The 27468-nt window shown below is 38.2% G+C and overlaps 1 protein-coding gene across 1 annotated transcript in view; it reads right to left on the bottom strand.

Moving 5' to 3' along the window:
• LOC146690852 (obg-like ATPase 1) overlaps positions 1–24898 on the bottom strand; it is a 46363-nt gene extending 21465 nt beyond the window's left edge. The window contains exons 1-4 of the mRNA XM_085433976.1: positions 24764–24898; positions 24553–24644; positions 20513–20656; positions 18655–18782 (exon numbers count right to left, since the gene is read on the bottom strand). Of these exons, the coding sequence (XP_085290102.1) occupies positions 18655–18782; positions 20513–20656; positions 24553–24644; positions 24764–24778 (379 nt within the window). The 5' untranslated portion in view covers positions 24779–24898. The remainder of the gene's footprint in view (positions 1–18654; positions 18783–20512; positions 20657–24552; positions 24645–24763) is intronic.
• Positions 24899–27468: the final 2570 nt, after the last annotated feature.

The raw sequence follows: 27468 nt of genomic DNA, 5'->3' as shown, positions 1-27468 counted from the left end.
AATATTCAGGAATATATTTAATCTTTATTTTCAGTGTGTCAGAACAGTTAGAAACCAGCTCACAGTGTCAAGCCAAGTTCCACTAAAATTGGCTTTAAGTGCAACTAAAACAGGCCTGTCTGTCATTCTGCATGAAGCGGAGAGCATCTGGCCTTGCATTTCCTACTTCTCCGTTTTAAAACTATTAGCCATTTAGTGAAAAAAAAACATAAAAACCAACAAAAAACGCAGAAAACTAAGCATGATTTAGGAGAAAATGTCAGCGTTCTTATATGAAAGAGGACAGCCGTTTTCCAATCATTTGCATCTTAGCTGTGGCTATGCTGGTGATTAGGTAATGAGACTGTGAAGCAGACCATTTAGCCACCAGCGGCTCTTAGGACTCCTTCTGATTCTTCAGCAGTGCTCAGGGTTTGGAAGGGGGGGTGGTGGCGGGTGGGGGTGGGGCTGGTGGGGTGGTGGTGGGTGGGTTGTACATCTGGCACATGAGAGTGACAAGCCTTTAACATTAACACTGGCAACTGTAGTGGACAATTCTCCCACATGTCTTGCAAATATTTTCTTCAATTTACAAAGTACAGTTTGTGCAGAGCTTGTTTGACAACATGGCGCGTTTGGGGGGGGGGGGGGGAGAAAGAGCACCTCACTGGTGTATTAATCATTCTACAGCACTGGGAACACTGCAGCATGAAAACTGACTCAGTTCCAAACAGAGGTGTGGACTCGAGTCACATGACTTGGACTCGAGTCAGACTCGAGTCATTAATTTTATGACTTTAGACTTGACTTGAAAAAATGTTCTAAGACTTGTGACTTGACTTGGACTTTTACACCAATGACTTGGGACTTGAATTGGACTTGAACCGGTTTACTTGAAAAGACTTGATATTTTACCCCAAATATAAAATTTAACATGCATATTATATAGAGATTGAAAATGTGACGTCATTCACGGGTAGAACCGCAAAGGATTCTGGGAACTCGTGGCAAGAGGTACTAGCGCACGCAGGCTTTCAATTAAAATCAGTCACACAGCGATAAAAAGAAACACAAAAATGTCAAGAAGCTGTTGTATTATTAACTGCAATAGCCGGTCGCATGACAGCCACGGGAAGCCGACGGGTAAAGAGATCGGTTGTTATCGGATTACGTCGTTGAAGAGAAATTGTTCGAGCCATGTTTCCGAAATGACAAAGACGCGACGGGTGGCCTGGATTGCAGCCATTCAAAGATCAAATATAACGTCCCAGAACACTCCAGCTCACATGTTAGTCTGCTCCAAGCATTTACACGAAGGTCAGTCTGCTGTTGTAGTTAACATAATTGGTGATATAGGTTACAAGCAAGTCTGGCGCTGAACAGAAATGGTCGCGCTATGCTCCTTTGTTTATTGTGCATAAATAGTGAATTGTCCTGACACAATATTGCGTTTCGCTTCTGTTATTATGGTACATTGACAAAAACATATACTTTTATTCACAGGATAAAACAGGTTTTTTGTATCACTAATTGCCCAGTACGATTACAGCATACAATATTATTGTCACTGCTACATTTCTGTGATGGGTACCAGAAATTATTTCCACTACTAATTAATTACCGTTGAGCTCAAAGGTCCTATTAATAAACGGTTAAGGAATGTGTATTTATGACAACAATTTGTGAGACTGGTAAACTTATGATACGTACGATGGTCTTTCGTTCTACACGGTGCATTTCAAGGTCCTGCACCCATCCGTCGGTAAACTGTACCTGGGCTTGTTGCAGTGACCTGAAGTTACTAAACTTCATGAGTGTATGCACTCACTCCAAGAACCGTATGATTATAAATATGCATATAAATATGCTACGATGAGATAGCTGACTTCATCTAACTAGCAAATGTTTTCAAAGCTACGTTGGTGATGCAGTTTTTTTTTTAAATGATATTTAAAAAAAAAAAATCATTTATTTATGTATGATATTTTTGTCATGCGATTTCAAAGCCGGTCCTACAACCGCATCCAAGAATAACATGCAGCTTATCTCAGAACTGTCGGTGAAAATTATTCTTGGAGCTAGGTTTAATTGAGCTGCATTTTAAAGAGATGCAATTTCACAATTTGTGTATATTTTCTAAGTTCACTATTTTGTCATGTGTTGAGAAAAACACAGATTAAAAAATTACATGGTCTAATATTTACATTTAGCATAACTGCAACATGCTTTTTTTCGTTTTTTTTTTTAAAGACTCGAAAGGACTTGAAATTCAAAGTTTCAGACTTGTGACTTGACTCGGACTTTTACACCAGTGACTTGAGACTCGACTCTGACTTGCCTGGCATTACTTGAGACTTGACTTGAGGATAAAGACTTGAGACTTACTTGAGACTTGCAAAACAATGACTTGGTCCCACCTCTGGTTCCAAACAAAAATTTTACTTACCGGTAACTAAAAGTGTTGTGTTCTAAAGTAAGACATCAAATGGTCACAATTCTACAACCCCCCCCCCCCCCCCCCCCCCCCCAAAAAAAAATGTCCATGTTGATATAAAAGTATTACATATCATATTTCTATATGGCTCTTGCTAGATTATCATGAATGTTTAAAGTAGAATTTTACTCTTGCAGGCAAAAAACAGCACACTATAAAAAACAACAACAAAATAACTTGACAATTTGAAACAAGTAAGCAAATTTTTTTTTTCAACTGGCGATTGTCAGGAAGTCACAAAGGCTCCACTCTCTAGGCCTGTGTGTGAGGCCTTAACAACCATTCACTGTTAATTACTGGAATTCTTTATAGCTGTCCTCTTACACACAAACAATGGAAACCATGTCAAATATCCACAGCATGCACAAACAACTTTCTTTTGTTTTCCTTTTCACTCCAAGCCATGCATATTTGCTTTATTCAACAATAAATCAATTATCAGTTATTACATAATATGAGTATGTTCAGTATTTTTACAGCCAGTCCTACATGAAAAGTGCTTCAAAATTGTAGGCTACTTGAATAATTGTACCCAAACGGATAGAGCGTCTTTATGAGACATTTTTGTAAACATTGTATAGTTAGATTTGAAATATACAGTGGGGCAAAAAAGTATTTAGTCAGCCACCGATTGTGCAAGTTCCCCCACTTAAAATGATGACAGAGGTCAGTAATTTGCACCAGAGGTACACTTCAACTGTGAGAGACAGAATGAAAAAAAAATCCATGAATTCACATGGTAGGATTTGTAAAGAATTTATTCGTAAATTAGGGTGGAAAATAAGTATTTGGTCACCTCAAACAAGGAAAATCTCTGGCTCTCACAGACCTGTAACGTCTTCTGTAAGAAGCTTTTCTGTCCCCCACTCGTTACCTGTATGAATGGCACCTGTTTGAACTCATCATCTGTATACAAGACACCTGTCCACAGCCTCAAACAGTCAGACTCCACACTCCGCCATGGCCAAGACCAAAGAGCTTTCGAAGGACACCAGGAAAAGTATTGTAGACCTGCACCAGACTGGGAAGAGTGAATCTACAATAGGCAAGCAGCTTGGTGTGAAAAAAATCAACTGTGGGAGCAATCATCAGAAAATGGAAGACATACAAGACCACTGATAATCTCCCTCGATCTGGGGCTCCACGCAAGATCTCATCCCGTGGGGTCAAAATGATCATGAGAACGGTGAGCAAAGATCCCAGAACCACACGGGGGGACCTGGTGAATGACCTGCAGAGAGCTGGGACCAAAGTAACAAAGGTCACCATCAGTAACACACTACAACGGCAGGGAATCAAATCCCGCAGTGCCAGACGTGTTCCGCTGCTGAAGCCAGTGCATGTCCAGGCCCGTCTGAAGTTTGCCAGAGAGCACATGGATGATACAGCAGAGGATTGGGAGAATGTCATGTGGTCAGATGAAACCAAAGCAGAACTTTTTGGTATAAACTCAACTCGTCGTGTTTGGAGGAAGAAGAATACTGAGTTGCATCCCAAGAACACCATACCTACTGTGAAGCATGGGGGTGGAAACATCATGCTATGGGGCTGTTTTTCTGCCAAGGGGACAGGACGACTGATCCGTGTTAAGGACAGAATGAATGGGGCCATGTATCGTGAGATTTTGAGCCAAAACCTCCTTCCATCAGTGAGAACTTTGAAGATGAAACGAGGCTGGGTCTTCCAACATGACAATGATCCAAAACACACCGCCCGGGCAACAAAGGAGTGGCTCCGTAAGAAGCATTTGAAAGTCCTGGAGTGGCCTAGCCAGTCTCCAGACCTCAACCCCATAGAAAATCTGTGGCGGGAGTTGAAAGTCCGTGTTGCTCGGCGACAGCCCCAAAACATCACTGCTCTCGAGAAGATCTGCATGGAGGAATGGGCCAAAATACCAGCTACTGTGTGTGCAAACCTGGTAAAGACCTATAGTAAACGTTTGACCTCTGTTATTGCCAACAAAGGTTATGTTACAAAGTCTTGAGTTGTATTTTTGTTATTGACCAAATACTTATTTTCCACCCTGATTTACGAATAAATTCTTTACAAATCCTACCATGTGGATTCATGGATTTTTTTTTTTTCACATTCTGTCTCTCACAGTTGAAGTGTACCTCTGGTGCAAATTACTGACCTCTGTCATCATTTTAGGTGGGGGAACTTGCACAATCGGTGGCTGACTAAATACTTTTTTGCCCCACTGTAGCTGCACACATTGTCATATATCAGTCAACAACAGCAACTCGTGAGGTTTCACTGAAGCATAATAGGAATCCCATATCATTCAACAAGGAAGTGGCTGTCAGGTGAGTGATGTTTGGAATGTGTATATTTACCAAACTTTATCAACAATCAATATTCATATTTTGACACCTGAATGTGTGGAGAACTGTCGACAGGAAGGGCCCTTTGAGATAAAATCTCAACAAGTTCTAACAGTCACATATATGGGAAATATGGATGATTCATAGCTATGATGAGCAACAGCATACCTGAGTTTCAGGTCTATCTGTACAATGAAACATCACCATATGTGACGCATGTAGATCACTTGAGAGGCTCCTAAAGAGAAGTTTGTTTAGTTTGAACTTTAAAATTAAAACAAATTGATGTCTTTGTTAAGTACACCAAGTAAACAGACGCATTATATCTTATTGCCACCTATGCATGGGTGTGTCCAGAGGAAGGGCACGGAGTGGCACCAACAGTCTAAATATTTTTTTTCTAATATTTAATAAACAATTAAGAGTTAAAACTCTTGCGCGGCCACTTTTTATGTTATAAGTCAGAATAGGTAATAGGGCCAAACGTCATCTTGAAAACCCCCTTTTTCATTAGTACCTACTTGGACCGACTCGCCACGGATCGACTCGGATATTAATGTAATTAATATGCGACATGAACGCTTTAACAGTGGTCGAGAATATATCTGGTGCTGCTCTTTTGTCAGACTCGGGGACCACGGTTTTATTATTTGTAGCCATTTCTCTTGTTGCCCAGTTTCAAAAATGTTGGTTTTGATTTTTGTGAATGAGACGCTCTCATGAGTCATCGAGTGACGCTACTGACTAGCCAATCGGTGGCACGCAGTCTGACCATGTCACATTTTAACACCTGCTTGGATCACTTGGGATCCCGGTCGAGCAGGTACCAGAAAGTATGTGATACCAGGTACTATTACCTAATGGAAAACCTGAAAACTCTGGCGAACTGTGCCGAGTGGATCCGAGTAGGTAATAATAGAAAAGTAGCTAAAATGGTGCTCAGTAGTTTGTTTTTTTTAAAGTAAATGTTCTACACTGATTTTATTTTTGATGAAATATTCTGATTTCCCATGGTTCCATCTGCCTTGTTCTTGCATTTTAAATTAAAAAAGAAAAACGTAGTAAAACATGATGAGGAAAATTAAGTTATATGCATATTAAGTATTTGTATTGGAAGGTTTTATGCTAGGTTGCATGCTCCAATGACCTTTTTGGAGAGCAAATGAAAGTTGGCAATTGAGCTTCTCTCCTGCCCCACAGTTTACATTGTTACAACTAGACGGCTACACTGTAAACATCATACCTGTAAAGCATTCAAACTAGCATTACAACTGTTACGATTGTTAGCTTAGAGCAACATTATGTCAGAGTACAGCCTCACAATGCTGCTTTATAAACTTGACAAATAAGAACCAGTTCCTCTGATACCAGTAATGAGCTTTTTCACATTTTATGCTGACTTTTACCAAAACCTCTGTACACGCAGAATATTATATCTTTCACTGTGTTAAGGAGCCATAAATCCTTGGTTTTCCATAAAAGCAAACTTTTGCAATCAAGCTCTACAAGAAAATGATAGACAACCAAAAAAAAAAAGCAACATCTTATTAGCCATGCAAGTCAACAGAAGCTGTAGACTTTTGTGCAAGCTGTCATCCTGTGCGTTGTCCTCATGGTGAAATGAACTTATTCAATTACTCTTTGCCTAATCAGGCTGTTTTGGTTCCTCTCCTCTTGCAGAGGTACTCCACAGTATAAACAGTTCACTTACGCCACACAGAAAGGGGCTAATCAGTGGAATTATTGTTTTGCTGCTCCAATTTACCATCTCCCTGTTCAGCACTGATTGAATGAAAATTTGCTATTGTGTCTGCATGAACTCAGAAAATATAATGCAATGTAATCATTTTGTTAGCTGCAAGAATATACATACATTATAAACAATCATGATGTACAGTTTTGCACTGTGTAGCAGAGGGAAACTGTTCCTTAATTTTGCACATATTAATTAGAGCATAGAAGTTTACAAAGATACATCCAGTCTTGGCTGGTGTAGGTTTTAATTAAAGCATTAAAATGCATGTATGTTCCTATATGCCTAAAGTAAGCCCATTTTTTTAATGTCTTAAGTAATTAACAATGTTTAAACTATTGTTATATATGTTAATAAAAAAGTAAATTCAAACAAGCTTTCGAGGAAGGAGAGCAGCTGATCACTCACTATTTAGTCATCAACTGCCACTCTCTGCTGACTACCGCATATTCCAAAATAATTTGCTTTAATTAATCTCGCCTAATTTAACATTTGCATCTACTCTACTGCCTTCCCATTCAAGGCTTAGAGCCCGGCAACAAATGCACAAAGTGAAAGAAAGGAGGGAAATCTGATGGGGCAATCTCCACAATTAGCCTTTAAAAAAATGGGTCGGGGCAGGGCTCAGTGAAGACAGCCCTTATGAAACTGTGGCGCCACACAAAACCACATGCAAGACAGTAAAAACACACAAAAAAAGAAAGAAGAGGTTGGAAAGGCCAACTTTCAGGAGTCAGGTTTGTCTCGCAGTTCAGTTTTATTGCTTCTTTTTAAATGGTGTACATTATGAAAAGACCATTAACAGGTGCTCCTTTATTGACAGAACAAAAGGATTAGTCTCTAGAGGTTGTGCAGTGTTCAATGGCTTGATTAGGGATCAGGCTAAACTCTGTAAAATTACAGCAGCACTGCAGAAGATAGAACTCAAAGTGATATTTATAAATGAAAAGTATTTAAGAAGACAAAACCAAAAAAAAAACCCAAAATAACAGAAGAAACCTTTTTTTTTTTTCTTCAAAACTTCACATCAACAAAATTCACAAATACCAAGTTTAACACAACAACAATACTTATCTGCCAGGTACACAGACGAGAAAGTCATCTGAGTCAAGTCAAGATCAATACTGATTGAGCTGCTTCCTCTGATGTTGCTACCTGGGAGGATATGTGGTCAACATAATTCAGTCAAATTACAGTATTCATTGACTTCTAACTTCCTGTGCATGTTTTCACATGCAAGATAGGTAAGAGCACATCTGAAGAACTTGCATTCCTCATGCTGCTCTTAAAATGTTCATGCAAACTCAGTGCCGCAATTCTCCTGGTATTTAGAGCAGTAAAAGCTATTTTATGAGTCTGTCAGGAAAAGCACATTATGGATGTCTTCCCGACATAAAAACACAGGCAATACACATACGGGTATTTATGTTCATTCAGGAGATATCTTCTTGACATTCTTTTTAAGATGCATGAAACTGACAGCCATATCTGTAGCACATGGCTTCAGTAACAGAGTTTGTGGAAGATTCTGCCTTGTTTCTCAGCCAATATCAATTACGGCAAATACACTGGCTGCTAAAAAGCAGTTTGATTTCTGAAAAATAGTGGGTTGTAGCCATTCAGAGATATACTCATGTTTTCTACATGATTCCAGCTAAAAATAGATCATAGTCCTCAATAGTATGAATATCTGTACCTCACAGAGTGCCTCCAGTTCCTATGTAATCTACTGACAGCTGAAAAATCTAATGGTAAACTGAGTTTTAAAAGTGCATCTTTCCACCAGGTTTCATATCACAGAGTGAAAAAGTATATATGTGTAGGGAAAAGTCGTTCAGACATGTCTGATCCGTGTGCAGCTGAAAACTGAATGTTGTGGGTAGTCTGTTCTCCCGAACTGACTACAGACAGAAACAACGGTATTAATTCACTTATCATTAGCTTAACCTCTGTCATTTCATTCATTTTGTTAAACCGCTGAGCGTGAGAGTGCCTTGATTGAAAGGAACTGTCATATGCAGACCACTGTTGTCCCACATCATTCAGAGAACAAACCTTTTTAGATCCCTAACTACTATAGTGCCGCTGATTGCACAGACACCAACAATTTCCTAACCAACCGCCACCTGAACAATGATGTGTTCAGCTTTCAGGCCCTCCAGCCTTTCAAAGGTGAATCATTTCACAGTTTGGAACGAGATCTCCATAGCAACTCCCTTTTGAAGGGTTTAGAATCACCATCCAATAATTCTATGATCATCGGGCCTTGCCATTCCCAGTGGTTCTTTTCACAGCGGACAGGCAAGGGGGGCATGGGGAGGAAGCAGGAAGATTCTACAGTCTATTTCAGGCAATTCATCTTGCAGGCCCATTAGAATTCAAAATATTGCGACCTTCAATCACCGAGCATGTTATCTGGAGCTGTGGCGATCTCCAGTCAAGATGGGTAGACATTTTTCTCTAATCATCCATGATGAGTGGAGGCTGACAAAAACTCTTCATTCTCGCTGAAGCAAAATGCTCATTTAAATGCTGTGACAGCACCTCGACACAGCCTGAAAACACACAAAAGGAGGACGATCCCACGGCAACTAAATGGTGGAGATTTTAAAGTTTGAGTATTGGTTAAAACAACAGCTTAGAAAAGCAAAGATTCGCATACATGTCAGGAATTTTTTTTTTTATCACCAGTTTAAATGAACAATTATTACTTTTTACCAGTGAATAGAAAGAAAGGCAGGTGGCAGGACCCAGCAAGGCGGCTGTACAAGGTGAATCATTGCAAAAGAATGGCGAGGAAAGTAGATCATTTTCTCCTTGTAAACTATTTAATCTGAATACAACACTGTGTAGACTTTGATTTTAATCCTATACGCAACTTGTTTTAATGTGCCAAAATTACATCTGATTTGCTTTTACTGTGTAGTTTTCAGCTTTAAATTGCTTTGTTTATCATCTACAATGCCTAACAGGGAATGTATACTTCTGTGTAACATTACTCCCAAACTCAAGCTGTTGTGCACTTCCCTAGAAATCTAAGGAGGCCCTTAAAGGTATAAATGCTGTTAAAGGCTTCTACCACTTGTACAGGCTGTATCATAGGCTCTACATAAATTTACTGTAGAAAAATAATTCAGGCGTGAAGGGGCCTCCACACTGGAATAAATTCTCAGCGATGTGGTGACCAGAGAACACAGAAAGTCGCTGACTTTTGGCAACTTATGGACAGGTCCCCGGTTAGACTTCTGTCAACTCTGAGGGAAACCAATAAAGTGACAGTGATAGTGAAGGATACCCTGGATCAACATTTGACAAGACTGTAAATACAAGGTTGCCTAGGCAACTGGAGGTTGAAATTTTCCTCAGCAACCGACTTTCAGCTACAAAACAATGGTTCCGTTGTAGACGTCCCCTAAGTTTTACAATGATTTGTCCTTAAAATGTTTTTTTTGTTAATTTGTTTTGTTTTGTTTGCCTGTTTTTTGTTTTTCATAATGTTATATAAAATTGATTTTATATAAAAGTGATTTATCAGACAACAGGACAGTTTGCCAATTCCACTTGCACTGGAGCTTATGCTCACTTATGGTAATTTTCACAAGCATTCTCGAGCCTTTGCAATGATTTCCAATAAAGAATATTATCTAGTTTAATGCTTTTCAATATTGAGTGTTAGCACACTGAGATTCTCTTAGTCTGTTTATATTACGCGCCATTGATGATTTGACATTTTCTAAGCTAGTGAGAACATGACTGGACTCATTACGCTCATTTTACTGTTTAGCATAGCTTATAGGAAAAAGGGGGAAAATCACTAAAAAAGACAAAAATATGTATTTTCTTTTAATGTTTATCTTTGTATCTTTTTATTACTTCCTCTGCATTTGCCTACGTTGGCCCACACACTGTTAACAGAGTTCCAAATGTTCATGATGCTACTGCTATAAATTTAAAAAAATTCCCACCAAAATGCCGTATGCTTATGTTTTTGTAATGTTTGCTAAAAGCTACATCCCCCTGCTGTTTAATTGTTAATCAGGACTCGATGTTTCATAATGAATTTATATGGTTATTTTTTTATTTTCCATGGGAAAGGCAAGTCTGGAAGTATTAATTCACAAATGCTTTCAATATTAAAGCTGACTCACATATTGTTGCTTTACTTGTTCTGATAAGGGGGGGAAAATACACCTTGACATGAAAGAAAATAAAAGATATTACTCTAAAAACAAAATAGTTTTACTGCATATGTTTACTATTAGCTAAATAAACTCAATTACATACCCTAGTTTGTGTACTTTTAGTTATTTTTTTGGACAAGAGACCACATGTAACACATTAATCAGGACACTTGTTTATGTATTTGTGCTGTAATGTTGCACGATGTGTACATGTTTTCACTGTGTTTTTCATTATTTTATTAACAAAAGGCTGCTAACAAAATTAAAATTGCTTTTAGAAAAACAACCAAAGCTTTTGAAAGTTAATTTAGTTCAACAGAAGATTTTGCAACTGAGCGGCTGACAACATCATACACGGTGAGCACGCTGGGCCAGGTGACGTCTATTGGACGTTAGTCAAGTTTAAGAATTTGTGAGCTGGTGAGTGATAGGGCTGAATTCTTGGAGAACAGCCATTACTGGCGTCTGTGGGGAGGCAAGTCAGCCATAAATCATCTCTGTCTGAATAGCTGATCCAGTTTGCTTGTAGTGCCTGTAGCTAAACAATCGGTTTGATTTTTTCACTGCGAGCATTAAGCAAAGTGTGGGATGACGTCTGAACGATGCAATAAACAAACACAAACGTCTCACTAACCTGCCATCGCCTGCCTTCATGAATTCATCAGATAAGGGTGACTCATGTGGAAGTCAGTGAAGGCAAAGAATGTCTTTAAATCATCAACTTTTTGTAGATCTTGTCACTTTTAAGGTATTTTGATTTGAATCCCAGAACTTCCACCACCCACAACTGAAATAGATAAAAGCTCTCCCAAAGTTTTTGATGAATTCCTGATTCTTTTAACTAACTTGCCCTTCATTTGTCATTACCTTTTACCTTCACTTACAATAGGTTGGAATAATCCAACCTGCTCCTGCTTAAAATTCAAACTTACATTATCAGCTATATATGAATATACTTACACCTTACATTATAGCCCAATAAACGATGATTTGACCTGCACCTTCAAAGTCTAAAAAACAAAAGAAATTAAGGAAGTTGGTCTTACATCATGAATATTACATTTTTAATAGACTTAACAAAATTATTACATTCATGCAAGCTAGTTTGGAGTCCACCCAGTGCCTTTGTAATATTGCACTCGGTGAGTTGCAGATTATACAACAGCAGTATAAATTATGTTTTCCAGGTGTCTAAGACTTCAAACTAAGTACATGACTTATCCTCAGAATTAAAGAAGTTCATTGGTTATTGGTCTCTAACTAAGCTCTGATTCACAGTGCATTAACTGTGCATCTAGTTTGCAATGTGTACAGACTTTATCAACTTTTTTCTAGTAAAGGTTGCAGTAGATGCAAAGATCTGTACATGTCTCAAACAGCACCAACTGTGTAAATATAAAGCAGCATAGCATACAGACTGTTAGCAAGGAAAAGCCATTTCCTGGCTCTGCCAAACGGAACCAAAATCTACTTTACCTGCTCAACTAAATCCTACGAATGAAAACATGGTATCTTGTGTTTTTAATCCAATCAAAAACATGAAATTCAGGGATATTAGTGCTGGATTATTTCTTGGCCGGGGAGTCTTAACTTTGGTTCTAACTTTGAGCTTGAAAAACAACCAGAAGAGGATATATCAGAGCCAGGAAGCGCTGTTCCTTTAGCGTAATGGCCAAACTGCAATTTCTTCATTCATTACATGATGCACACTGGTCTGTAATGTCAGTTTTCCTCTTTAACATTTCTTACTGTTCAATTTCCTCCTTAGCAAATGTTAAGGAGGAAATTGAACAGTAAACGAGATTTTTCTAACCATCACAAACCTTAGAATTTCCTTTTTCCAGTAGCATCTGGAAAGTCAAGAAGTGTCATATGATATTTTTTATCCCATTTATATGTGCTGACTTATAAATGGCTGGCAGTCTTAACTGGAGAAGTGCAGTATCAAATCAAATCAAATCACTTTTTATTGTCACATCACATGTGCAGGCACACTGGCACAGCACATGCGAGTGAAATTCTTGTGTGCGAGCCCCACAAGCAACAGAGATGTGCAAACACAACAACACAAACGAGCAAAATACAAGAATGGCCAACCTGAAACGAATAAATATATGTACAATATATGTACAATATATGTACAATATATGTACAATGTTCATGTTCATGTTTTAAGGTCAAAAACCCAAATGCCTGTGGAAGCTCATAGAAAAAAAAAAAGCTTTTCTTTATCATATGTTTTGTGAGCTATCCAGTTTTCTTCAATACTTTGAAGATTTTTTTCAAAACATTCATGTTTATTTTTTAATGAATACATTTTTACTTTTGTAACACCACAAAAAAAAACAGCTATGAATAGAACTGCTAAAATTGTTCTTCACAACTTCCCAATATACACGCTGATGTTATTGTATGTTTTGATTTGCCAACAACACTCTGCAGATGCTAACTAATTACTACTAGCATGGCATCAAACGATAACTTACAAATTAATAGACAACATCAGCTCCACAAAGGCCACAGCTATGTAACAGCTACACTGCTATCATAACTAAGATCTCATTTGATTGATCGACTTTATTTTTCTAAATGTTTAAACTGAACCTTCAGGCAGTAGGAAAACCTCAACTTAACCAGGAATTCAGGTGCTGAAAGCATCGCTATCACAGTAAAAGAAAAGTTGCCAAAAATAACAGCTACTTTCCAGTCTGCTGCTCACAACCAAAGAAAGTCCCTGAAGATTAAATGCACCCGGTATCTTTAGGCTAGATTCTTCCCGAGTGCCGTGCAACCATAAATAAGTCTTCATTAGAAGTGAACTAGAGGTTTCCTGCAGTGATGTGGGGCACTGTGTGAGCATTCAAACATCTAATTGCTGGAAACCAAACATCTGGGAATAAGGCCAGGTGGGCTGGCAGAGTTATAGCGGGGAACAGAGGAGTAGATGAAGTAGAACATGTCTGTGTCTTGTCACAGACAGTAACGATCCAAACACTTTCCAGTCAGTGCAAAAGGGCTGGGAACAGTTAGACTGCAAAGTATTTTGTTGGGAGACCAGGAAACGGCGTGCATTCAGCAGAATCGGCTTTCAGGATGTCACCGTGTGCTCTAATAGATTTTGGAAGGCATTGTTGAAAGCAAATCCTCCGTTTAAACAGCCTTTTCAAAGGTATTAGGGGAAGAAAAATATTCATAATGTGCGGACCCAAAATCAAAGGAAAATACGTTTTTACTACAGCCTGGAAAAAGTTACAGTTATAGCCCTTAACAGACAAGGAAATACGGCAAAATAAGACCAGACAGAAAATTGTTCTGATATTTAAAGTTTCATTAGGTTCAGGCCGATCATTAAACGGCACTGACCTTTTTTCTTGATTAATCTCTCTCTATAGTGTCTATATAAACTCTTGTGCTAATTCCAAAAAACCCCAAAACATACCACTCCAGGCACAAAAAAGTGCGATTCCTCACAACCATATAATCAAGCTATATAAAAGCAGTGGCTTCAGCATTGCAGTCTGCTTAACACCAGATAGATATAATTACAAAACAAAAGCGGGTATGTTTAATGGTTAACTTGTGAAACAAACCACATTGTTTCCAGGGACTTCACAAGAGTGGGAAACAATGGTATGCCAGAACAGATAGTTGAAGACACACACACACAGACACACACAGAGAAGCTTTCGATTTCTATTTCCGATTGTCAGGAATGTTTGTCTTCTTTGTGCGACTAGAAACAAAAGAGTTGGTTTTGCGTGTGGATCTAGTTTTTACATTTGGCCCAACTTTGGGTCGTTTTAACCACATATAACCCATGAAAGTATTACTAATATACAGCTCACAAAAATGACAACAATCTGGTCATGCTGTTTAAAATAAGATGCAAAATATATGTTTTTATTGTTGTTGTTTTTAAAGTGATATATCTTTGTGTAGGTTCACACTCATCCAGGTCATATATATATATATATATATATATATATATATATATATATATATATATATATATATATATATATATATATATATATATATACATATGTATTAAGGTCCTGGAAACAGATTTTAGTCCATGTTGTCATGACAGCATCACACAGTTTTGCAGATTTGTTGGTTGCACATACGTAATGAGAGGCTCCTGTTCTATCACATCCCAAAGGTAAATGGACTCATTCCTATATAGCGCTTTTCTACTCTCCCTGACCTCAAAGTGCTTAAAAGGGTCTTTATTGGATTGAGATCTGGTGTCTGTGGAGGTCATCTGACTGCAGTGAATTTCTTTTCATGTTCAAGAAACCAGTTTGAAATGATCTGAGCTTTGTGACATGGCACGCTATCCTGCTGGAGGCAGCGATCAGTGAATGGGTACTCTGTGGTCATAACAAGATGGACATAATCGACAGGAATACTCAGGTAGGCTGTGACATTTAAGCAATGCTCAGTTGATACTGAGTAGCCCAAATATCCCATATACTATAAAACCACCACCAGGCTTAATCACTAATACAGGAAGGAGGAAGCATGAAGGGAGTGACTTTTTTAAGTGGGAGGTAATTTCAAATGTTCAATGTTTCTATCAGCTCAAAAAACATCAGCAAACACACAAACTGTTTGTGTGCAGTTTGTTGCACAGTGTGTTGATAGCTAAAGGTCCAACTGCTATATTTCACAGGAAGTGAAAAGTATGGAAACCCACAAGGGACATTGGAGAAAAAAATCCCATGTTGCTTCTGTGTTTATTTTTTACCCAATGTCCTGTCAGGTCTCCAAAGCAAAGAATGTGAGATAACTTCACTCAGAGATAAAGAAAGATGTAAGAAAAGACAGGAAAGGAAGAAGAGATTAAAAGGTAAGGACTGCTCAGTGATGCTTAATAAACTGCAAATTTAAAGCTTACATGTAATCTCATAATTTTATCACATATTGGATCTGTGTGTGATGTCTTTTATTCTGCAAAACAAACCACACTATACTAACTTTGTGTTAGTATAGTGTTGGACTGGCACACAGTGGCTGTGATGTTCATGGTCAGAGTTAGGTTACATAGAGTGTAGCAGAGAATAATCTGCATTTAAAATGATGTTACTTAGATTAATTCACTGAATTCCAACATTATACCAACTTCGCACTGTCTAGTATAAAGATAGTATAAAAAATATATAGTGTCAGTGTCCATGTATGAGATGGAAATCAGCCAGGATAGCTCGTGAAGCTGCTGACATCTTGTTGAACTCAGTTGTGTAAATCCACAAAGAGCAGCAGGTCAGCTGATCACAGCATGTAAACTAAGAAAATCTACTGAAGCTCACATTAGAAATTACTGTAAGCTGTGATTCTTCTCCCTATGCTCAGACACTATGTACAACAACCATGCCACAACCAAATTCACTTAAATGAACTTTCTTTCCCATTCTGATGCTCAGTTTGAACTTCAGCGGGTCATCTTGAACATGTCTACATGCCTAAATGCATTACACTGCTGACATGTCATTGGATGATTAGATATTGCCATTAACGAGCATTTGAACAAAGCGGTCAGTGAGTGTAGATAGCAGAGTGTCTAATTTAACCTATGAGTCACAGCTATGCATTGAGTGACACCACTTTAGCTCTGCTAAACACTGCATGAATAAATAAATGACTCCTGAACAGACATGAAAGCAATCTCCAATAAAAGCACTATTTAAACTTGTTTGTGTAACATTTGCTAAAAACTACAGTTTTATCAGGATATGCCATATTGTTTATTAAAAATGAAACAGTCCTATTTTAGCTTATTTGTCTGTGGCCACTTAGCATGCTCATGAACACACAGCAGCTTGCACCGTAAACATTAGCTGCATCCTCAGTTCTGCTGCCAGTTTATGTTTTCACCAAGGAAAGCGTTCAACAATCTAGCCCTCGGCTATATTGGGAAACTGTAGTAGCTATAACATACACAGGCCATTTTAGCCTTCCCCATCTTTTAGCTCCTGCAGCATTGGCTCCAAAACATCCACTGCTTCATCTACACTTTGCCTCAGTTGGCACTGCAGAGCACTGACTGCAGCTGAACCCTCAGGCTTCTTGTAGTTCTGTTTGTGGTGCTCAGTGCCTCGATATCAGATGATTGGATTGCATTATCATCTGTTGATTACTGTCATCTCTGTCAGTATCTCTTTCAGTGCTGTCTGTATCTTTTCTTTTCAATACCTTGTACATGTGATACTTTCATTTTGGGAGTTAGTAATGTTTTAATATTCACTGTACTGAACAAACTGCAGTTAGTTCAAAGAAATTCAGCCCCAAATCAGCAAGTTGTGGTAAGAACTCCAAAAACTTGTGAAGAGGTGTAAACAGAACTGAATATACACGCATGTGGAACAAACCACTTTCTAAGATGATAAAAGTGATTATCTATTATCTATATTATCTTTATATCAGTGCATAAGGTTGTTTGTAAATAGACTAGTATGGATTTTTTTGCATAATAAAGTAATATGTCCATGACTACAATGGTGTGGTTCAGTGATGTGTCTCTTGGACAGCAGTAAGTGGCATGGAGGAATATCCAAAAGAGTCCTTGGGAGCAGAATTAATTCTGTCTTTTTCCTTTGATTTGCTAAAAATTAAAACAAAAAAATATATAGTATATACAGTATATATCTATATATCTATATATATAGATAGATATATAGATATATATAGGAAACCAAAGGGTGAGTTCATCAGTAGCAGACCAACAGATTTATTGTAAGAGCAAAAAAAACAAAAGGATTATATGCCTGTGATTCCAGAAAAAGTCCATAAAAACTGAGCTGACAAAAGTTAACCTCACCTGACACGTCTCATCCATTCTGTCAATCATTACTAAGTTACAGCAGGTGGTCTGCTAGCTCCACGTCTCACATACTACAGAGTCACCATGCAGCAATGCTGTTTGAAAACTGCACTGAAACAGAAGTAATATGTTTGCCAGTGATACACAGAGACAACTAGGAACAATATAGAAAAATGGCCTTAATCTTAACCCTTTCTGTCTGTCTGCGCTGTGCCTGTCACAGCCGACTTTAATCAGAGCTCCTTTCACACAGTGGGAAAGTCAATAACAGCATACAATCAGCAAACAAATTCAGCTATTTTTAAATGGGGCCTCTGCATTCATTTCAGTTGCTGTAATTTGAATTATTCTAGCGTGTAACACTTTAATTGTCTAAGACAAAGACCATGTCAGAGACACAGAAGAACTGGAGGCAGGAGAAGACTTAGAAAGTGGTTTGAAGGCTGTCTCGCTGAGGGCCAGACTGGGAATAATTTGATGAGATAATTACATTTGCACTTTCACAGTAGCAGCAGGCAGCGTTTAGAATCATAGCAAATAAACAACATCATTAGTAACATTAGATATAGGTGACAATAGATTAGAATAGATTTACTGGGTTTTCTTTAAACAAACAAAGAAAGGACAAAATTTCATAGATTTTATTTATTAATAACTTACTTACCTCTTCTGTAACCAAACCTAATCAAAAGTGGCATTAGGGATCATGTTACAATAATAAGGAGCGCTCCTTCTCAACAGTCCTGTGATGTTTCCAGCCCTCAGAATATGCTACTGATTGTGTGAAGTCGAAACCAGGCACTCCCCACTACTGTGATTCTCATTGAGGGAGCCTCCCAGTAGGAATGTGAGGTTTGGCCTGACTTCATTAATTCTGACTGGTATGTTCATCTTGGCACCGACCACACAAGATGCCCCGCTAGCAAAACTCCACTAAAACTGCTGCTTTCAGATGTCTGGTTTTGGAGTCCTGGTATTATCAAATGTTGCCCGTGCAACTGTTTTAGCACTACTATGAAATATTATATATTAAGTATTTTATGATTTCCTAATGACGAAATCCCAAATATATTTATATGTATATGCACATATATACTCACGTGTCATGTGGAAGATGCCATCACAGGCGTTGATGTGGGACAGGAAGGCATTTCCCAGGCCTTGGCCAGCATGAGCACCTTTCACCAGACCAGCAATGTCAACAACATTAAGAAAAGCTGGGATTTTGCTGCAACCAAAGAAGCAATAAAATAAATAAAGAAAAAAAAAGGAAACAGTCAGATAATTCAGATGAAAATGGAAACAACATATTTTTGTGCTTCAGTCCAATACAATTCAATATGAAGTACACTCAGGTTAATGGATCACAGGAGGGGGGGGATGTCCTGGTTGATGTGTTGCTGTTTTCTACTACAATATAATATAAAGTGTTGTGAAATTTGAAAGCTGATGGTGTAGTACGAGGCAGACAAAGTATCAGATTATAATAATGTTACAATGACAATGTTATTCAAGTCGCAAGTCACTAAAAAGCAGGATCTACCCACATTTCAGAGTAAGAGTAAACTATTTTTCTAGATTTTACTTTATTAATTTTTTACAGTGCTGTGCTAAAGTCTTGAGCTACCTCTGATTTTTCATGTGTTGCCTCAAACGAGCCAGACTTTCTTCTATTTTTTGTTACAGTTGACTCGAGTCATAGTTCTTCACTTTCTAAAGGTTTTTGGCTGCTTTTCACTCATTTTCAGTCCAGACTATATATCTGACCCTTTTCAGAGGAATTATTTTTTTTTTGCTTATAAAGCCACCTGACACTATTATTCATTCAAACATAAAAAAGCATCTGACTCAAGGGAGGAAGCAGTGTTGTGCTCATTCATAACAGACAACTTAGCAAATAACCAGTTTTAAATGGAATCTTTAGGCATTTTGTTAATCGAAAACTTCCAATTTGTTCCAATTTCTAAAAATGATTCCAAGGAGAACAGAGTCTTTCATGCATAAAATATTATTTTCTGTACTAATAAGGTGGTGGGTAAAGAGATATTAGTGGGGAAATATAGTTAACCTATACCATATTTACCCTATACCCTTTAGTTAATCTATCTACTGTCCAAAGAAGCCTCATCAGAAATGGCTTCAGAGGGAAGGCTATCAAGAAGCCACTTAAAAGAAAGGGAGAAATTGTTGAGGTACATATCCAGCAGTACCAAACACGGTGGAGGCTCTGCCATGATAGAAAAACACACCGTCATAGACATTAATATAAAAGTGACAACAGATTCATTTTAAGGATCACACACGCGTATTAATGACAGCTTATTAAAGGTATTGTAGTCCAATGTTCACTGCCAATAGACACTTAAAGTAGTACTAAGACAAGACCAAATATAAGACATAATTAATAAATGGTATTTGGTTGATTGGAAGGTTATGACAGCAGAATGGCTCACTGATGCGTTTGTTATAATCTGAACAACACTGCAGGTCTATGGCACTTAAGAATAACATATATGAGGCTTTTAGATGCACAGGTAATAATTTTCAGAATCAATTCAAAATGCTTATGGTTGTTTTTAAATTATATTCTTTAAATAAGAAACATGCAAAATATCATTTGCGTGACCTTGTGAGAGGTGGGGAGGTTTAATTGTGTGGTTAGAGGGATAATTAGTAATAAAAAGTGTCATCTATGCATATGGCTACGGTATATCTAATATACAACATAGCGCAGGAAATCTGAATTGAACCTGCTTAAGCAGTTTCCATGAGTATGTATGATAACCAGGTGATGAAAGATGCTTTGGCTCTTCTTTGAAAGAAGCAGAGAAGCAATCTAAAAGCTCACAGCTACATGTCAACAACATTGGTATACGTTTTCTCATACCTATAGCAAGGGGACTGTCAGAGACTACAGATCTGAAGTGTGAATAATACGGGAACGATGAGACCTCATACCTGGCAGGTTTATGGAATTGGCAGAGGAAATCATAGCGTTCATCTGGAATGGGCACTCTGCTTTCATTTGGGTCAATGGTGCAGAAGGGGAAATTTTCAGCCGCAGCCTGACTCTTTGTCAGCACGTTGAAAAAGGTTGACTTACTGAAAATAAAAACAGCAGTGAGGTCAAGGCATCTAAAAGTGCTGCAGTGTAGGGTCTGGCGGTTCAATAGCATGATCCTAAAACATGTCAGTTATTTATGCAAAATGAAGTTGTTGTTTTTTAATCTGCACACGAGGCAGAAAAGGTTGCGCTAACAGGCTGAATATTTGAGCTCTTGAATATAAAATCCTGCGTCAATTACAAGGTTAGATAATCCCATAATAGATCTGCTGTAAATAGATTCGACTGGCTGTTGAACAGGACTCACAAAATGCAGCCTCATGTTGTGATCACAGAGAGATTTATTTTCTATGGCACAAGCAGCTCGAGTGTACTTCAAAATCTACAGACAATGGTGAGTGTCTAAGAGTAATGATGGCATGGCAGTTACCTATAATCCAGGACTTTCCATCTTTATCCCCTCACTCAGTGCTTCACATTGAAATTATTGTTTGTTAAGTCCTATAGGCATGAAATTGCTTGAGACTGCCAAAGTGCATGTATTAATTCCTTATATAAAGCTAGATTGATTTTCTAACATACTTGAAGCTTTTCCCGGGTCACCTTGGGTAAAAAAGAAAAGTAACACTAAAACATCTCTCAGGTGTAGACTTTAATGCTTAATATAGAGAACAGCACAGCAATGCACACACTTGCTGCAGTGCAAATCTGAGGGTGATGTGACAGTAAGTAAAAGAAAAAACAAAAAGAAGATTAGTAGTTTGCAGCCAGAGTTTGGGTGTTTTTTCAGCTGGTGGGTTATGGAAACTAGGAAGTCAAGATTTGTAGCTATGAAATCAATCAATCTTTTTAGTGAAAGACTAACACTTACATTTAAAGTGCAGTAACTCAAACAAATGTGTTAAAGAGCTCCGCTACGGAGCTAAAGGTAAACATCTCATGACTAGCTAGCATAGGCTAGGATTCTCGCTGCTCACTGGATTGTTATTATGAGACATCTTTTAATAAAGATAGCATGTGTCACTGGTGTTCAAATTAAAAAATGCCCAAATGTGAACTTGAACAGGGATATTAAGGGATGTTTATCATCTGGTAAATATAAAGTCAAAGCTACAGTTTGTAACTTTCACATCTAAATTTCATTTTCATTCAAGTTCGATTTTAGTCCAACAATGCTGGTGAAGCCCATCAGTGCAAGGTAAGGATCCTGGTAATTCACAGTATATTAGAGTTTTAAACCTGGAGCTCATTTTCCAGGTTGAATGCTATGTTTCCTTGAAGTGATGCCAACTGTAGTGCGATGGGCTTTGAGGTATGTTTTCTCTCGCTTGGCAGGTGGTGTCAGAAGTGTCAAAAGGCGATGCATCAGGCGCCATAGGTTCAGTGTTTATATAACATAAAAAGACATTTCATACACTTCTGCTTTCCTTTAAATAAACTGTTTCCTAGACATCGCTGGTGCTGATTGCAGCTTTAGTTTCTACGTGCAGTTTGAGCCAATCAACAAGTGGTGGAAATGGAACAATGGAGATAAGGTAGGCTACACTAACTAGGACTGTGGGGGGGGGAAATCTAGCAAGTATCCAGGAAAAGTTTCTGATGGAAGTGTTTCTGTAATTTCTTCACTGCCAGAAGGGGAGACAAAAGCACATGCACATGGTGACATACTAACTTTTTTTTTCTTTTGCGGGGAGGTTCCACCTTGATTGGTGCAAACATGTAACTTGGTGTATATCAAGGATTTATATCTCTGCAGGATATACATGCTTTGAGCAATGGATGCTTGTTTTAACAAGTCATATCAGAAGTTAAGACTCTCATGATAGTCTACTGGTCAGTTCTTCTGTCTGAATGCCTTTTTAATCTTGATAATCTTGGCTAGCATCATGCAAACGGTCTTATTCATTGTCATAATGACACAGTTGGACAAATTTCTCCACTCACTATATAAAAACAGCTGAAAATGCATAGCTTATATAAGGCATACCAATCTGAGGTTATTATTCAGTTATTGTCTTGTTTTTACATTGCCTTCTAAGTCAAATGGAGCTGCGGAATAAGGCAAAAGGTAGATACTGTGTATTGGTAGCATAAGAGAAGTGAAAGAGATTTTATGCAGACCATATAGTGTGTTTCTCTAAGCCTTAACAGACAAGAATAAACTTTTTTCCAGCCTATGAGCAGGAGAATGGCAGTAAACACAGTGAGCATGTGCTGTGGTCTAAGTGTAGGAATAGCTGAAAGGCTGGCTGAATCCCACTCTCGAGTTTCCCATGTGTGAAGAGTGGTCAGTTACGCCCAACTAACAGCTGGCTGGCATCTGAACATAGTTCATTCAGGAAGAAACCATAGGAGGGTTGACAAGTTGTACTTTGACATAAACGTGGTATGGCAGGCCGCAACCTCAGTGAGTTCTACTTCTTAACCCAGGAAGACATTGTGGTTTTGCTGGGGTAAGAAACGAAAACATTGGGCACTAGAGAGATGATGAGATGGTGTGCAATAATCTTTAAAACAGCTACCAATACACACCACATGTGAACAAATGGCTGCAGAAAACAGGCTCTGTATAAATATCTCCTCCCTCTAGTAATAAGTGTCTGCTAAAAAAGAAGAAGAAGAAAAGAACAGAAGAAGAAATCCAGCTTGTCCACAGTTTAACTAAAACAGTAAGGCTTACTTTCATTTGACTAATTACAATACAGAGCATGGACAATGTTTCCAATGTCCTTCCAAAAGCCATTGGTTTTCCAAAACTTTCCAAACTGCTCAAAAAAACAACTGTTCTGTTGAAAATTACTGAAAAAAAAAAGTTTCACAGAGGGGCAAAGTGATGAGAACATGACAGCTGAAAAGGAACATGATGTATCACCGTAGCCCTTTCTGTAACTCAAAGGGGCCTACAGGGAAGTCATGGTGGGGTCTGCACTGTTATTACACTATGTCACGGATGTTGCTGAAGGTCTTAGATGTAGTAGATGCTGACAAAAAAGATTTGTCTGACCAGGTGTGACATGGAAACGTGATGTCAGCCTTTTGACTCACAGACTGCCTGAGACGTACACTGAGCTTTGACCAGCAATGGGCTTTGCAGAGCGATAAGTGAGCTTTCAAAACCAATCAAGAACCCCACTCCCTCATTCAGTAAAAGGACAGAAACAATAGTAGACAGTAAGAGGAATGCAGGGGTTTTTTTTTTGCATGCTGTCATTCAGTTCAAATGCAGCACGCTCCCACATGTAAGGTGTTGCTCTTTTATTTTTTCTACTTTTTCCACTGATTTAATAGTAATATTCAGCATTCATAAATCCAGACATTGAGGAAACAAAAGGCATGCAAACTTTAACCTTTTTTTTTTTTTTTATCACCGTGGGTTTTTATGAGCTGCAGATGCTTGACGCCCCAGGTCTACCCTTATAACACTTTTCTGCTGTAACATTCAAAAAAGGAAACAACGGTAACATCTGAAGCCTTTGTGAAAGGATGGGTAGCTGAGAGAGAGGGTTAAGATGCATGCAAGGGAAGACCTGGTTTGAAAACCTCTTGCGGAGTTTGATCCCTGCTAGTAGGGACACATGTGGCTCCAGGAATTTAAGAGCTTTTCAAACATTGTTGTGGTTATTCAGGAACACAGAAACGTTTCCCACAGTTATCCAAGGAGCAGCTCTTTCTGGCACGCAGATTTAAAATCGTGCCATTTATTCATTTATTTATTTATTTATTTTTATCACCATGTAGCAAGGCATGCAAAAGGTGTAACATGGAGAAACTCTCATGGAACAATGAAATAAAGGTAGAAGTTGTCTGCACTTGTCATGCAGCAGCTTACATCTTGTCTTACATACAGCAAGTTGGTGCAGTTCAACAGTAGACATGGGGCACATGAAATGTAGTGAGAAGCCCATCCTGTCTGTATAAATAAGGTTTTACTCACCCAACATTGGGCAGGCCAACAATCCCTATTTTCAGCGAGGTGCCAAACCTTCCAATCAATGGTGGTGGCTTTAGTGCATCAGCTCCCTTGCCCTAATCAAGACAATGTGGAAATGCACGCAGTCAGAAAAGCACTTGTCATTGCATAATCTACAGGGTATGCTATAGTTTTTTCCTTTTTTTAAACAAATCTGTTCCTTAATAAAACCCACCTTTTTTGGAGCCATTTCTCACACTAGAAGAGTCCACTGAATTCCACTACAGCTATAAGAAAAGCTCATTCATTGAAGGAAAATGGGCTAAGCTAAGTCCTCAAATGCAACCAGTCGACTGCACTTTAAGCAGATCACTCGCTGCGCTCAAAATAGAACCTGCAGCCCCTGGAAATGAAAGTTGACACTGTAAGCTGGCGAGCTGACCTGCACCTCCAAATTTAGCTGTCGATAATATTGATGCAGGTCGATGAGCTCCTATAAGATCAGCACTACAGTGCTGAAGAAAAGTGGCTACTAAAAGCAGATTTTTTCCTTCTCAGAGGCTTGACTGTATTGTCTGATTTGATTTTTCTTTTTCTAATGAACATTTCCATCGCCAGTCTTGGTGCTCGTCTAACTTGGGGCTTCCACAAGTTGTAATTATTGTGGGTCTCAGTGCTCAAAGATTTGCTCAAATTTGTCTTGTTCCCTTGTTTTATAGCTTGTTACCTTCCCATGGAAATAAAAGCTGATTGTCAAGTGGTTAATTTCCCAATGCACTTCAGTTTATGCCATCTATTTTCTGACTGTGGTCTCTCTTTAGTTGTCACTAATATAACAATAAGAATTCATGGAAAACACACAACTGAAATCCATGCAAAATATATAACACGTTATCTATACATTTATTTTACAAAAAAGCCATAAAATAACAAAAAAAGGATAAAATTGACATATTTGTACCCATTTATTTTCTATAAACTGGGCTTCCTCTGATATTGTGATCCAAGTGGACTTCCCAGATAAAAAAAATGTACAGCTTCAGCACCACAGAAGTAAAGTATAACATCCTTTTCACTCACAGTTTACACTTCAACCCCCTTTTGAGAGAAACAGGTGTAGCCACATGAGCACACGAAATTACAACAATTAGTTAAACATCCTCAAATAAACTTCCCGCTGCAGAAATACAAATTAAAGCACACAGGGGCACAACCAAAAACCATTGCCCCATCCAGCAGCCTGTCTAGTTTAACATGCAGAAAATGAGGCTCTAATAATCTGGATTTGAGGCAAGTGAGGCTGGCTTTGTAGAAAGAATTTAAATGAATAGGTCTGAATTAATCATTTATCTTTTGTTGATGGATGCACCCCCACTTAGACTCATCACAATAGATGCAGAGCGTTTTGTTCGACCAAATAAATCATTCCCATTGTTTAAGGTACATTGATCAATCTAATGGCTTGTAATAGGCTCCTAATTGCCACAGAGAAGTGCTCACGAATGGAGTCCAGAATTACAGATTCAACTCAGAATTTTCCTTTGAATGACAAGGAAAGATCATGTTCTCCCCTCTTGTCCCAAATAAACATGCTATGAAAAAACCACCCATATTTTATCAGCCTGGGTTAATGGAACTAACACAAACATTTCTGTACTAGTACATTTAAATAAAAAATATAGGTGGGTAACATGTATCAGTGCACAAGGGTCTTGTGATTCCTACACACGTTTCTTTGTTAGGAGCAATGTGAACGGTCACACTGCTCATCAGAATAATTATAATAGTAATACATTATTATTATTATTATGAAGAAGAAGAAATATTAATATAAGAACAACAATAGCAGATTTCATTTTAACTATATAATTCATTACAAACACAGTAAACAAAACTAAGAAATAATGGTAATCTGAAATTAATTGCAGGGTGAAGATATTTTTCATGCAGGAAAAAAAATTATAAACGCTTACATTAAATTTCATTTAATCCTCAGACTCGTTTAACTTCTTTAGCAACAATAAACTGTGCTTATGTAGAATAAACGCTTAATACTGTTAACAGCCAAATTGTCATGATTGCAAAAAATGATTCCATTTTCTTGGCAGCGCCAAGTAGCCTGTTTGATGAGACTGATTTTTATTCACCCTTCTAAAGGTGGGGCTTTAAAGCAAAAAAAAAGAAGGGAAAAAAAAGAGTATTTGAACAAATTGCGCCTGTGTTTACTGGCAGCATTCACACTCTATAATAGAGCATTATTTGCGCGTTTTGAATACTGTAATGCACATCTTTCGGTCAAGCCTTTCTCTGGAAAATTGCTTTAACTTTTAAAAGGATGATGATTCACATCAGAGCAGGTCAATTTTACATTATGCCATTATCCCTGAGCGTTTTTAACAAGCTATGAAATATGCGGCTTTATTGAATTGTTATATTCAAAGGGAGAAAAATAAAAGTCTCGAGTTTAGAGAAAGGAGAATAATAATAATAAAAAGAAGAAGAAGAAACTGGCGAAACGCGGCATCCTCTTCATTGTCCGCAATTTAATTAAATGTGGGATTGGGCTGGTGTTAAAAAAAAAAATTTCTCAGCTACAATGAAGACATCGCGTTAATAAATCGGTTTAATGGAGATGACTGGCGGCCTTACAGCAGGAATCTCCTGGATACTGAAACTTCTCTCCCCCCCTCCTCGACTATAAAATACTTGTCTTTTAAAACAGATCTACTGCTTTCACTTATCAGGTGAGCTGTCATTTTTAATTAACCCCTCACCTGCGTCCCTCCACCCCCCAACAAGTGGGCAGGGAGGTACGCGTGTGGCACTGGCGCGCGCAAACACGAGCATAGGCACAAATAAGTGGAGATTTTGGCTGGAAAAAAGTTAACTGATTAATTGCGAGTCTTGCATGAATCTGCTTTCCTTCACCTATAAAGTCAC

This window comes from Copadichromis virginalis, linkage group LG16 (assembly GCF_057382275.1).
Source record: "Copadichromis virginalis isolate Kocher_CV1m ecotype Utaka linkage group LG16, C_Virginalis_male_GT1.1, whole genome shotgun sequence".
NCBI lineage: Eukaryota > Metazoa > Chordata > Actinopteri > Cichliformes > Cichlidae > Copadichromis > Copadichromis virginalis.
The sequence above is the reverse complement of the archived record's forward strand: the minus strand, read 5'-3'. Positions and strand labels throughout refer to the sequence as shown.